Source organism: Phytophthora sojae (genome assembly GCF_000149755.1).
Source record: "Phytophthora sojae unplaced genomic scaffold PHYSOscaffold_1, whole genome shotgun sequence".
Classification (NCBI taxonomy): domain Eukaryota; phylum Oomycota; class Peronosporomycetes; order Peronosporales; family Peronosporaceae; genus Phytophthora; species Phytophthora sojae.
In genome coordinates, this window is record NW_009258115.1 from 3,289,845 (window position 1) to 3,302,659 (window position 12,815).

At 59.2% G+C, this 12,815-nt stretch overlaps 7 protein-coding genes across 7 annotated transcripts; 5 read left to right on the plus strand and 2 right to left on the minus strand.

Annotated features, from left to right (window-relative positions):
- Positions 1-226: 226 nt before the first annotated feature.
- On the minus strand, positions 227-1,942 carry PHYSODRAFT_348923 (hypothetical protein; the record flags this gene model as incomplete). Its single annotated transcript, XM_009516429.1, has 2 exons — positions 227-322; positions 596-1,942. 2 exons carry the CDS (start codon positions 1,940-1,942, stop codon positions 227-229), a joined length of 1,443 nt encoding a protein of 480 aa, XP_009514724.1.
- A 340-nt stretch (positions 1,943-2,282) lies between these two features.
- PHYSODRAFT_468334 (hypothetical protein) lies at positions 2,283-3,577 on the plus strand (the record flags this gene model as incomplete). The annotated part of the gene is made up of 5 exons (XM_009516430.1): positions 2,283-2,495; positions 2,552-2,722; positions 2,790-2,867; positions 2,943-3,292; positions 3,358-3,577. 5 exons carry the CDS (start codon positions 2,283-2,285, stop codon positions 3,575-3,577), a joined length of 1,032 nt encoding a protein of 343 aa, XP_009514725.1.
- An 801-nt stretch (positions 3,578-4,378) lies between these two features.
- PHYSODRAFT_477026 (putative chitinase) lies at positions 4,379-5,170 on the plus strand (the record flags this gene model as incomplete). Its single annotated transcript, XM_009516431.1, has 1 exon — positions 4,379-5,170. The coding sequence occupies one exon, from the start codon at positions 4,379-4,381 to the stop codon at positions 5,168-5,170; it is 792 nt and encodes a 263-aa protein (XP_009514726.1).
- Positions 5,171-6,381: 1,211 nt separating this feature from the next.
- On the plus strand, positions 6,382-7,332 carry PHYSODRAFT_293339 (putative chitinase; the record flags this gene model as incomplete). Its single annotated transcript, XM_009516432.1, has 1 exon — positions 6,382-7,332. One exon carries the CDS (start codon positions 6,382-6,384, stop codon positions 7,330-7,332), a length of 951 nt encoding a protein of 316 aa, XP_009514727.1.
- A 126-nt stretch (positions 7,333-7,458) lies between these two features.
- On the minus strand, positions 7,459-8,529 carry PHYSODRAFT_474249 (hypothetical protein; the record flags this gene model as incomplete). Its single annotated transcript, XM_009516433.1, has 3 exons — positions 7,459-7,482; positions 7,534-7,689; positions 7,753-8,529. 3 exons carry the CDS (start codon positions 8,527-8,529, stop codon positions 7,459-7,461), a joined length of 957 nt encoding a protein of 318 aa, XP_009514728.1.
- A 979-nt stretch (positions 8,530-9,508) lies between these two features.
- PHYSODRAFT_321259 (hypothetical protein) lies at positions 9,509-10,938 on the plus strand (the record flags this gene model as incomplete). The annotated part of the gene is made up of 4 exons (XM_009516434.1): positions 9,509-9,613; positions 9,654-9,751; positions 9,902-10,783; positions 10,815-10,938. The coding sequence occupies 4 exons, from the start codon at positions 9,509-9,511 to the stop codon at positions 10,936-10,938; spliced, it is 1,209 nt and encodes a 402-aa protein (XP_009514729.1).
- Positions 10,939-11,240: 302 nt separating this feature from the next.
- On the plus strand, positions 11,241-12,785 carry PHYSODRAFT_293340 (hypothetical protein; the record flags this gene model as incomplete). The annotated part of the gene is made up of 1 exon (XM_009516435.1): positions 11,241-12,785. The coding sequence occupies one exon, from the start codon at positions 11,241-11,243 to the stop codon at positions 12,783-12,785; it is 1,545 nt and encodes a 514-aa protein (XP_009514730.1).
- Positions 12,786-12,815: the final 30 nt, after the last annotated feature.

The following is a 12,815-nucleotide window of genomic DNA, read 5'->3' on the forward strand; positions in this document are numbered from 1 at the left end:
CCTCAACTACTCGTGGGAGTCGGGCGACAGCGTCACTTTCGTCGTCTACTGTGCCATCAGGAGATACGTCGAGGCGGACCGCGTGGTGTTTGTGTGGCGCGCTCGAAGTGAAGGCCAGGGCGAGTTCGACGGCTTGGCCATGGATGAAACTGTGTGGGTCGTCGTTCGGCCCTCAGACGCCCACACGCAAGAGAACCCCGCGACGGTCCTGGAGATCTACACGCTGTTAGTGCCGACTGGCTTCGGCGGCCCATCGGTCCCGCCTCGGTTTGTCAAGATGTTCGTGCGTTCGGACGAGGAGGACATCACGTACCTCATGCGGCTGCTTGAGAAGTTGCTGATCCACCAGACGAGCCCCAGCAGTCGATCCGTGCCAGTGTAGTTAGGATGCACTTGATGTGGACGCTGTGGTGGGTACGTGAGGGTGGAGTTTAAGTGTTTGCACCCCTGCATGTTCGTGTAGTTTGCACGCGTCGTACGCGTATCAAACAGCAAGCTTTGACACAAGCAGAAACTTAAGTAAGAAGAAGGCAAGACCCTTTATATTGATTGATTCGTGGAGTACTTAGTCCTCCATTGGCGTCGGCTGCTCCACGCCGTTCTTTATCTTGTTGGGCTTGAAGATAATATTCAAAGACAGCGCCATATCACCGACGAAGACTGCGTCTGTAATGGTGAGACTCTCTCCGTCCTTCACGAGCTCGCGCAGCGGCTTCGCCAGGTTGGCGCTGGTGGCCGCGCGCAGTGCTGGCGGGCCCTGCATGAACAGGTTCGCATTGCCTGAGCTGATGGAGGGCTTCAGCAGCCGGAAATCGTCGCCGCAGAGCTGGTCGATCAACTTTTGCAGCGTCGTCGCGTCTGGATCCACATGCAGCGTCTTCTGCTGCGAGGAGCACACGACGCAGTCGGTCTTGCGGTCGTACTGGAACGTGTGCGAGTAGCAGCCCGTGGCGCCCATGTGCATGTGGTAGTTGTTCATTAGCCGACTGCAGTACGTCATGGCCTTGAGCGCCTCGCTCACGCACATGGCCGACACGACAGCGTTGGTCGAGGCCACGGCCGGGATGATATTCTTCACCACTCCAAGCGTGAGACTGTACGTGACCCCGGCAATGCCGAACTGCTCGGCCCGGTCCTTGGCGGCCTGGTAGACCCACTGCATGTGCTCGGGCGAGTCCTTGTCCAGCTTCTTGTCGGGGAACTCGCGCGGCCACAGCACGATGAACGCATAGGCGACACAGTGCGCCGGCTGCCGCGGGGTCTCGGCGATCGTGCACATGGGGAAGCTCTTCTGCGGCGGAAACGTCTCGAGCGAGCACTCGAAGCAGCTCGTGATCCGTGGGATGATGACGCGCGCCTGGCCGCGCAGGCCCTCGGTGCCGCCGTCGATGAGCGGGATGATGGTGGAAGGGTCCACTTCGCCGTCGTCGCCCACCTCGGCCAGCGACACCACGAGCGAGTTGAGGTAGCGGCGGGCCTCGATGTTGTCGAGCCCCGAGAGGATGACGTGGAACTGGCGGTAGAAGTCGGCGTCCATGTCCTGCACCTTCTTGAAGTGCGGCGTGATGTCCACGTGGGCGTCCCCCATGCGCGCGCGCACGAAGGCGGCGGCGCACTCGGCCTTGGACTTGCCCACGTCGGCCCCGCGAAATAAAAACTGCCGGTTCAAGTTGGACACGTCGATCGTGTCCATGTCCAGGATGTCCACCTTGGTGAAGCCCGAGAGCACGGCGTCCTTCAGCAGCTCGCACCCGAGCCCTCCGGCGCCGATGATGAGCACGCGGCACTCGCTCTGCAGGAACTCGAGCGTGTCTGCCGCGGCCTCCAGGTCGAACTCGCCCAGCGCCACGGCCGACGTCTCGCTGGGGAAGGCCGTGCGGCGGCCCAGCACGCGCAGCAGGTCCCAGTGGCGCTGCTCGCCGCGCACCGAGTGCAGCGTCATGGGGACGGCGGGCGACGGCGCAGCGTGGCTCAGCTTGGGCTTCTTGTGCGCGAGGGTCGGAGAAGTCGCGGACGGCGAGGCCATAAACGTCGCTCCCGAGGGGGGAAGCGGGCAGGCGAAGGCGGAGGCGAGGGCGAAGGCAGGGAAGCTCCGAGCGCGACGGAGCTGCGGGACGTTCGAAGTGAAGTGGCCAAACCCCAAGCGGATCTTGATGGGTGGTGTGGACACACACGAAATCGGGTGGAATACATCAATCAATCGGGGATTGGTATCGAGTTCGGGAGGGGAGCAAAAACCGAAACGACACTTGTTGAAGTTGAAGAGGCTGCAGAGAGGGAGTATGGTGGCCAAGGCTGCTGCTGCTGCTGCTGCGCGGCCCAAGCCGCACATGCTGGGAGGAAGCAACAACCTCGTGAGCGAGCGCAGTCGCCGCGAGAAGGCGGAGGCGGCGCTGCAGACGGCGAGGCAGAACCTGCGCACGCTGGCGCAGGACTTGATGCCGCAGGTGCACAAGCTCACGCAGGCGGTGGAGGTGCGTTCGGAAGCTCTGTCTGTGTGAGTAGTGTGCTGCCTGGTTACACTGAGGCGCGGCTTTTACAGACTCTGCAGGTTGAGAAGCGCCACCGACTGCAGCTGGACGAGGCGTCGCAGGAGCTGCTGGAGGGGCTGCAGGACCAGATCAACGACGTGGAGGCCAGGCAGCAGCAGTGCTGCGTCGTGGACTGTAGGATTGAAAACGCGGTCAAGCAGGTCGACGAGCAGGCGACAGCAGATCGATATGTACGAGCTGATGCAAAGCCATCGATTGAGAGGGCTTTCTAATAGTAACCGATCACATGAGCGACAGGAGCTGCGGATGCTGATTAGCAAGTTGCAAGAAGTGCAGGATGAGCATGCAGTGGAGATCCGACTGCTGCACCAAGAGGTGGGCGAGCAGAAGTTGCTGATCGTTACTTTACGATCCGGTGACGTAACCAACGATCTGTTGTACATGACACAGATCGTGGCGTCGAAAGAGTTCATGACCCAGAGGCTGAACGCCATCGAGGACGCCGTGGCAAGCGTTCGGAGTGAGATCGCTCGCGGCACTGAGCAGCAACACAATACGATTCAGAGTCACGCCGACAAAATCGACGAGATGGACGACAAGCTGTTTGCGCTGGACAAGGAGCTGCTCAAACTGAAGTTGGCGCTGCCAGCGTCAATGAAGGCGCAGCTCCCCACTTTGTTCACAGACCAGCGATCTGGCTCTAGGTCAATAGCGAGTGTGAATATGGTGGAGACGACACAGGGCGGAGACTTGGGCGTCGCCTTAAAGCTCCAAGAGCTCGCGACCGATATCGAGGCGATGTAAGCCGACACCCTGTTGTCATGCGTTGCAAGCCGAAACTCACCCAGTTGTGGTCGTTTTCCAGGAAGGCAGACTCGTTGGCGTACCGGTCGGCGGACAGAAAGCAGTTTGACGCACTGACGAACCGAATGCGAGAGGCAGCAAAGAGCCACCGCGCGCTCAAGAAGGAGGTGGAGGTCCGGCTGCAAGACGTGCGAGCTTGCTACGACCAGGTACGGGGGTGGTCAATTTTAGTGCTGTCGAACACTGCTGATACCCTTACCTGTACTTCCCCTGCGCTCTGAAGATGATAACCAAAATTCCCAGCGAGTTGTCGAAGCGCCTGCAGAAGGCACACACTGCGTGGGATGACGAGCTGAAGACGCTTAAGGCATCAGTGCTTACGCTCGAGGCGTTCTACAACGTACAGAAGCGGAAGGAGACTGCTGCAGCTTCCAGCAGCCCTCGCGGCTCGCATATGAATGTGGAGCAGCAAAAGCTTCTGGAAGGGGTCAAACACCTGCGAAAGGAGGTGAACAGTCTCAGAGAAGAGCATGGTTCGCACCTCACGCGCATCGACGCCGACTTGCTCGGGTTGTACGACTGGACTCGGGAGAAGGTCGCATCCGTTCGAAGCGCTTGAAGCGATAGCGCTGGCGTGGGGCAAGAGTACGAAACAGGGGGCGAGCTAGAAGTACAGCAGTTATAGCTGCGGGATACAGCACGTGGTTGCTTCTGCCACAGCGGGTGCTAGCAGATTGCAATGCGAGGTGAGACATAACGTCACAAGGCTCCACAGCTCTCGTGGGTCGACGAATTCAGGCGAAAGCGATTTGTAGGACCCATTTGCAATGTGACAGCGCCACAAGAAGTGCCATCTGACCGAGAACTCGCGCCCGGATGGGGAACAGGCAAGCAGCTTGTGGCCTCCACTTTATTTGAACCTCTTTGCTCTATCCCGACTGCACGAGTGAAGTGAAAGGCTTTGGCGCTTCCCACCCTCCAGCTCGCAACGCAAAAGCTCTGGATTGAGATCGCCACTTCCGAATTCGCCTCCAAGCATCCAAAGCAACACTACCGACCGTCCAACCAATTTTAAGCCGACCATGAAGTTCGCTGGCGTCATCGCATCAATGGGCCTGCTGGGCGTGGCTGCTGCGGGCTCCAGTGAAGCGGATCAGTCCTCCACGCAGCAGTCGATCCCGGCCGTGACCCCGGCCGCGACGACTGTCGCTCCGTCCCCCACCTCGTCGCCGTCGAGTAACTCGAGCTTCGCTCGCTTCTTCGACCAGGACCGATTCCACGCCATGTTCCCGGACGCCGTGCCGCTCTACAACTTCGACGGCCTCGTGAACGCCGCCAACAAGTACACGACGTTTGCCAACACGGGCAACGACACCAATGACAAGCGCGAGTTGGCGGCGTTCTTGGCTCAGACCGCGCACGAGAGCGACAACTTCAAGGCGGCCGAGGAGTACGCGCGCAACACGTACACGGTGTGGCAGTACTGCGACAACAGCACTATCGCCTGCGCTCCTGGGCGTCGCTACCACGGTCGCGGCCCCATTCAGCTCTCGTGGAACTACAACTACTACAACGCCGGAAATGCGCTGGGTATTGACCTGCTTAACAACCCGGACATCGTCGCGAACGACACGGCAGTCACGTGGATGACGGCACTTTGGTACTGGATGACCCCGCAAGGCGGTCGCGTGATCCACGACGTCGTGGCGGGCGAGAACGGCTTTGCTCAATCCACCGACATCATCAACGGCGCTCTTGAGTGTGGACCCAGTGCTCCGAACACGGCCAACGAGCAGCAGCGTATCAAGTACTACGCCAAGATGTGCGAGGCGCTGGACGTGCAGCCCCTCGGAAACTCATCGTGCAACGCGTAGATACTGTTAGGTACTCGTGCTTGCATGCATATAAACTTCATGAATCCTAAGAATCAATCAGAAAGACGCGCTGTCCGTCCGTCACAAAATCGTCACGCTTATTCACTAAGTGCGATTCCTACTAATTCCGATTAGCTGCCGAGCGCAGCGAAGGCGGCTCCGCCGAAGGCGACCCCCTCATACGATATTGCGGGGCCGCAGGACCCGCCTCGGCCTCTGTAGTACTAACCTAACATTGAGAGTATGCAGCGAGCCGACGAGGCGAGCGGAACGGGTCCGCCCTGCCGTAGCGAAGCGTAGGCAGTCTGCTCCAATAGCGGAGCGAGCATAGCGAGTGAAGCGCCAACTAACTAAAAATCCCCGCCGCGTAGCGGCGGCGCTCGGCTAGTAAATACAACTGAAGTTTTCCATGAGCTTCGTGACGAAGTTTTCGGATCTACACGCATCGTCCAAGTATCGACTGATACTTCTCTGGCCCACTTAAGAAACAACATTCGGCATTAAACCTCAATTTGATGTGGACCACATGTCACATATGATTGGGTATAATCAAATGTTGCAGCTTACTATTAGCCAAAATAAATGGGTCCGCGCATGTCGAGATAATCGCGTAGAAAAACCTCAAAACTGTAGCCCTTCTAACTCGTCTCCAACAGGCGCTACAACATCGACAACCGAACATAAGGGTAAAGCAGTCACTCGCGATTACGGTTATATTTTATTTTCTAATATCGCTAATTTTTGACGGCACCTCGCTAAAAAACCTAATGTTGCCTAAAACGGACTTCAGATAAAAGGCTGTTTCTCTTTTCTTTCTGCTGCTAGATTTCTTTAAATCATAGCGTGAAACGGAGCAAATAGTTATGTCCAGAAAACCGAAGTGTTGTTTCTTAAATGTGGGCCAGAGAAATACAGATCATACCACAGTATTAAGTTTTGTTGTTGGAGAAAGTCAAGGATGCCGATGGTCAGCGCGGAGCAACCCACAGACTTGTGGTCTCAAGTGAGACTCTTAACTGTTAACCGTTGCATGCGACTGTCGGCGGTCGCATGGGTTATTGCTGGCTGTCCTTCAGCGCTTCCTGCCGAAAAGCGAGCACCCCCAGCTAGTTACCGGGTTGCTTTACATCACATCGGGACCATGCTACCATTTCGGCATTTCGGAATTCGTCTCCAAGCTTTCAAGTCCTTCAGTCCACCGAATCGCGCCCATGAAGTTTGCTGGAGTCATCGCTTCTGTGGGTCTGATGGCCGTAGCTGCTGCTGGTACGTGCAAGCACTCTCGGTTCACTTCCCCGCCGTCGATGCGTCCCGCTCCGTCGGAAGCCGACTCGCTCTCTTCGTCGTCGTCGGGCACCTCGGCCAAGATCCCCGGGAGCGATTCATCTTCGGGAAGCGAGTCGTTCTCCGCAAGCGAGTCAGGATCTTCATCGGCCTCAGGTAGCTCGATTTCAGCCTCTACGTCGTCTTCATCGTCGGGGACAAATTCGACAGCCGCTCCATCCTCCACATCGGGGTCATCAAGCCTATCAGGCTTCGCGCGCTTCTTCGATCAGGAGAGGTTCCGATCCATGTTCCCGGATGCTGTGTCGCTCTACAACTTTGGCGGTCTCGTCAATGCCGCGAGCAAGTACACAGCGTTCGCCAATACGGGCAACGACGACAACGATAAGCGCGAGTTGGCAGCGTTCCTTGCCCAGACGGCTCATGAGAGCGATAGCTTCAAGGCGGCGGAGGAGTACGCCTGGAACACGTACAGCGTCTGGCAGTACTGCGACAGCAGCGTCATTACGTGCGCGCCAGGGAGTCGCTACCACGGCCGTGGCCCCATCCAGCTCTCTTGGAACTACAATTACGACCAAGCAGGCAAAGCTCTGGGCCTTGACCTCCTCAACAACCCAGATATCGTCGCAAGCAACACCGATGTAGCCTGGATGACGGCACTTTGGTACTGGATGACCCCGCAGGGCAGTCATTCGATCCACGACGTCGTGGCGGACACGAATGGCTTTGCCCAAGCTACCAAGATCATCAACGGCGCTCTTGAATGTGGACCAAGTGCCCCCAACAAGGCGAGCGAGCAGCACCGCATCGAGTACTACACCAAAATGTGCGAGACGCTACATGTGCAGCCCCTGGGGAGCTCCTCCTGCAATGCCTAGAGCGCCCGGGCTCGGATCAACTCACTCAGTAGTCTGAACAACACGAAAAGAATTGTCATCTTGTATTCTTCATGCAGTTTATACCAAAACTTGCCTCCTTACTCTCGAGAAGCCCCACTCACTCACTCACTGCAGGGCCGGGTAGATGTACTCGTCCCAAATGGGCTCCCAGTAGCACTCGACATTGGCGTCGAAGCGCACGCCGTCCACGATCCAGCAGTTGTGCGAGACGTTGGCTACCGTCGTCCGGTGCAGGCCACCGCGCTCGTCCAGTGAACGCAGGCCGTAGGTGTCCTCCTTGTACTCGACGGTGTCCTCCATTTTCATGACCGTGAACTCTTCGAACTTGGTCTCGATCTCGTCGATCGAGTCCACGGGCGTGTAGCGCTGAAGCAGCGAGTGCTGCCACGGAGCCACCACGCCGTCGTTCGGGCTGGCGAAGAAGTGGGCCGCCTTGAGCCGCAGGAAGTTGGCCTTGCGACGGAGCTTGTCGTTCTCGCACGCAGCGTCGGTGGCGTTGCACTTGTTCAGGTTGTTCAGGTACGGGAGGTACTTGTTGTTCTCGATGAAGTAGGCGTCGGTCGGCTCGCGGTTCATGTTCATGAGCGAGTACTTGGCCTGCAGCGTCTGGTTGGCGTCCAGGACAGCGAGGTCGTGCTGGATCTTGCCGCGCCAGTCGGCCGTCGTGTACTTGGAGAAGTCAAAGATGTCGGTGGTCAGCAGCTGCGGGCCGAGGGTGTTGACCATGATGTAGAGTGGCACGACGTCCTCCGCCTGCGGGCCGTAGAACATGCCATTCTGCACGCCGGCCAGGCTCACGAGCGAGTGCACCTTGTGGTCGTTCATGTTCTCCACCACGGCGCGAGCGAGCCCTCCGCCCTGCGAGTGGCCCACGAAGTGGTAGCCGTTGTCGAAGCGCGAGTCCTTCTGCACGATGCTGCGGATCTGGGCGATGGCCATCGGGATCTGGGCCGTCACCGACTGGGTCGAGCATTCGGCCTCGCAGAAGTTCAGCCCCACGAAGACGCGGCCTTCAGCGGTGAGGTTGGCCTTGATGTTGCGGCCGTTGGTGGCGTTGCCCGTGACGCCATGGAAGAAGAACACGGGCAGCTCCGAGGCGGGCACCTCATCTGCGCACGCGGCCACGAAGGAAGCGGCAGTGGCGACCAGCGCCAACAGGAAGGATCGGACGGCCATGACGAAGGAGGGCTTGATCGTTTCCAGGCGAAATGGATTGTGAGCCTTGTGCGCTCGCGGCTCGTAGCGGGGGCGGGGGTGGTGATCGCGGCCCGACCGCAGCTGTAGCGGAGACCATGGCTCGTCCGATCGGATGTCGACTGGTGTCAGGCAGATAAGGTCTCGCTCAACGCCGTTGGCTAACACCGCCGGATCGTAAGGTCCACGAGTCATGGACCTGGACGCATCTTGGTGCTGACATCACCAGTGTCTATGGCGCACTGCAACCACAGCTGGACGCGCTTGATGCCCGCGATCACTCTTTCCCAACGTGACAATCAGATTTGATGGAGACCACTGGCGTTTAGATGGACCATTTCGCCACGCGCGCTCCGTGCACATGCAGCGAAAGCGACGAATAGCTTGACGCAGTGTCATCGCCAGCAGACGCAATGTACAGCTCCCGCCCGAGCCTCGGCGAGGGGCCTCCAACACCAAATCCAATGTGCCATTGGTCGGTGCATCCAAACAAGTCGCTTTTGCAAACCTGAATCGCTTGGGTCGACCACCTTGAAATTCAAGGCTTGAAGATGACCTCGCTTCTCGGTCTTTGATACCTTGGTGACTGCAAACTGTGTATATCAAGAGCAGACACCTACCTCAGTTTGTGTTGTGCCGTGAGGTTGGCTCGAATAATCGATGATAGAAGTTGTGAGAATAGTGATGTGAGAGTTTGCAAACCTTTGGAATATGTTTCTGCTCCAACTTCGGCGAACAGACGCCATGCTTACACGAATGTGTTGGGGTCGTTGGTACGACCGGAAACTCTTTAGGGGAAGCTGAACAACATTTCCGTGCTGGACTCCTGGAGTGAATGGGCTGCTTCGGCGCAAGTTGTCCTGGACGATACCATCCGTGACTCACACTGCTTATCGCTAGAGATCGGTCGAGCTGACAAGATCCAACCTGCACGTTTGACGACTTCAAGTTGGGTGTGCCTATGCATTTCAACGACGACAGCAGCACTGTGCCGGGCTGCGGCAACTCCTCTCCAGCCCATTTGGCACGGGGACAGCGAGAGTCGGCTCTAAGGAGGAGTGCTCAGGTAGCCTAGTTGTGCTTTAGTTGTGCTTCCCAATGGGCAGATTGACATGAGCAGCGTTCGCCTGGACAACCTGGGGACGGAGCACCGGGAATTGCTGCCCATAGCCCCGGCTCCGCGCGACACTGCGCGAGAAACGCGGTGCTCCTGCACCTCCTGCTTCGATGGTCCCTGATGCTGACTTCGGCACACATCGATCTGCCTCCCCGAAACCAAGCTGGCCCATGGCGATCTTCAACTCTTTAGTCGCCGCGGCCATCGTCGCCTTGTCTGCCTACGTGTACACTCGAGCCCTTCCAGCTTCCACCCGCCACACGGCATCGCTGTCCCCGCCTCGGAGCTGCCCGTGTTCTTCTTCCATGGCGTCACGGGCAACGCCACCAACGGCCGCAACATCAAGGCCAACCTCACCGCTGAAGGCCGCGTCTTCGTGGGGCTGAACTTCTGCGAAGCCGAGTGCTCGACCCAGTCGGTGACTGCCCAGATCCCGATGGCCATCGCCCAGATCCGCAGCATCGTGCAGAAGGACTCGCGCTTCGACAACGGCTACCACTTCGTGGGCCACTCGCAGGGCGGAGGGCTCGCTCGCGCCGTGGTGGAGAACATGAACGACCACAAGGTGCACTCGCTCGTGAGCCTGGCCGGCGTGCAGAATGGCATGTTCTACGGTCCGCAACCCGAAGACTTGGTGCCTCTGCAGGTAATGATCAACGTGCTTGGCCCCAGCCTGTTGACCAAGGACATCATGGACTTCTCCAGCTACTCGAAGGCCGACTGGCGCGGCAAGCTGCAGCGAGACCTCTCCGCGCTGGGCGCCGATCAAACGCTGCAAGCCAAGTACTCGCTCATGAATATGGCCCGCCCGCCCGTGAAGAACTACTTCGTGGAGAAGAACCAGTACCTGCCGTCCTTGAACAACATCAACCAGTGCGCCTGGTACGACGTGGGCTGCCACTACACCAAGTTCCGCCACAAACGCAACTTCCTGCGCCTCCAGGCCGCCTACTTCTTCGCGTCCCCCCATGACGGCGTCGTGGGGCCGTGGCAGCACTCGCTGCTGGGCCACTACAGCGAAGTGGACTCGCTCGAGGAGATCGAGACCACGTTCGAGGAGCTGGCGGTCGTGGACATGGAGAGCACCGTCGAGTACCAGCAAGACACCTACGGCCTGCGGTCGCTCGACGAGAGGGGGGGGGCTGCACAGAATCACCGTGCCCGGCGTCTCGCACAACTGCTGGCTGGCCGACGGCATGCGCTTCGACGCGCCCAACAAGTTGTGCGAGTGGCAGCCGATCTGGGACGAATTCGTCTACCCGGCGCTGCAGTGAGGTGCTGTTGAACGGATCGACATACATTGCGTTGAGTTTTGTAGATGATAAGCCTGAATCGAGTTGAACCATGACCGGATTTTATCAGTCTGGCCATGTTTACCGCCACCTGGCCGCGAAGGTGATTGCCTGGCCGGATGGAGACACTTCCTCGCGCAAAATCATGTTTCTTGAGCATTTGTGTCCAACCGCCCCCGCACACGGTATCCGTTTCAAATCAAGCCGCAATAGGTGGGTCGATACCTTTCGGGACCACTTCATATTTCTCCACGCTCGTGTCTAAGACCCTCGTACCAAGCTCCATGTCGTCTCCGATCTACGGGGCGAGTCCGTATCGGCACCAGACGTCGGGCCCGGCCGATGCGCTTTCCCCGGTCGTGCAGCCGTCGGCCCCGCCGGCCGAGAACAACGCGCCGCCCGTTAAGCGCGAGTGCAACGACTTTTTCTTCCTGATCCCGTTCGTGGCCGTCGTGGTGGTCACCGCCGTGTTCGCCGCCAAGTACGGCGACGACTTCATCGACGCCACGCAGGTGCAGGGCCTGTCCGAGTCCTCGGGCGTGAAGCTCATGATGCGCATTGTCGGTCTGTCGGCGCTCGCGGCCGCCGGCATGTCGGTCGTCTGGATCGCCGTCATGGTGCTGCTGGCCGAGGCGCTCATCTGGGTGGCCCTGCTCACCATCATCGCGCTCAACATCGCGGCCGCCATCCTGCTCACCAAGAAGGCGTACGACAGCGGCTCCGACTGGTACTGGTGGCCGGCCGTGGTGTTCGGGCTCTTCGCGCTGCTCACGATCCTGTACGTGGTCTGCATCCGGAAGCGCATCAAGTTCGCGGCGGCGCACCTGAAAGTGGCGGGCAAGGCCATCTTCCGCCTGCCCATGACGCTGCTGGCGGCGCTCGTGATGGTCGGCGTGCAGATCGGCTGGGCCGTGCTGTGGGTGCTCGGCAGTCTGGGCATCATGTTCCACCAGGACTACATCAAGCTCAAGGAGGACTCGTGCACGACCGAGAGCTGCGACCTCAAGTACAAGACCGGAGCCATCGTCGGCGTGCTGTGCGGCATGCTGCTCATCTACTTCTGGGTCACCTTCGTGCTGCGCAACGTCATCGGCGTCACGACGGCGGGCACGGTCGCGGCCTGGAAAAACGCCGCCAACACGCCTTTCATCACGATGGGCGCGTGGCTGCGCGCGGTGACGCTCAACCTGGGCAGCATTTGCTTGGGCTCGCTCGTCGTGGCCATCCTGGAGACGGTTGTCTGGATCTTGAACATCCTGGCGTGGCTGGCCGGCCGCAGCGGCAACTGCTGTCTGTCGTGTCTGCTCTCGTGCCTGTCATGCATCATCGCGTGCATCGAGAGCTGGATCGAGTTCTTCAACCGCTTCGCGTTCGCGTACGTGGGCTGCTACGGCTACAGCTTCGTCACGGCCAGCCGACACGTGTTCAAGCTGTTCGCGGCCAAGGGCTGGAGCGCCATCGTGAACGACGACCTCACGGGCAACGTCTTCTGGCTGGGCAGCCTCATCATCGGCGCCGTCACCGCGTACATCGGCGTGCAGATCACCGACGACGCCGACAGCGCGCGGCTGGCCATGTTCCCGCACCCGGACGTGTTCGTGGCCTTCTTCTGCTTCTTCGTGGGCTACGGCATCAACAACCTCTTCATGTCGGTCGTGGCCAGCGCCGTGACCACCATCTTCGTGCTGTGGGCCGAGGACCCGCACGGCTGGCAACTCACGCGGCCGCAGCACTACGAGACGCTGCACAAGGCGTGGCTCAAGATCTACCCGGAAGAGTACAACAACGGCTACGGCAAGCAGGCAGCCGGCACCGACGGCCGCGTCTGAATGCCGCACAAACTCTCTTTTAATACGCTA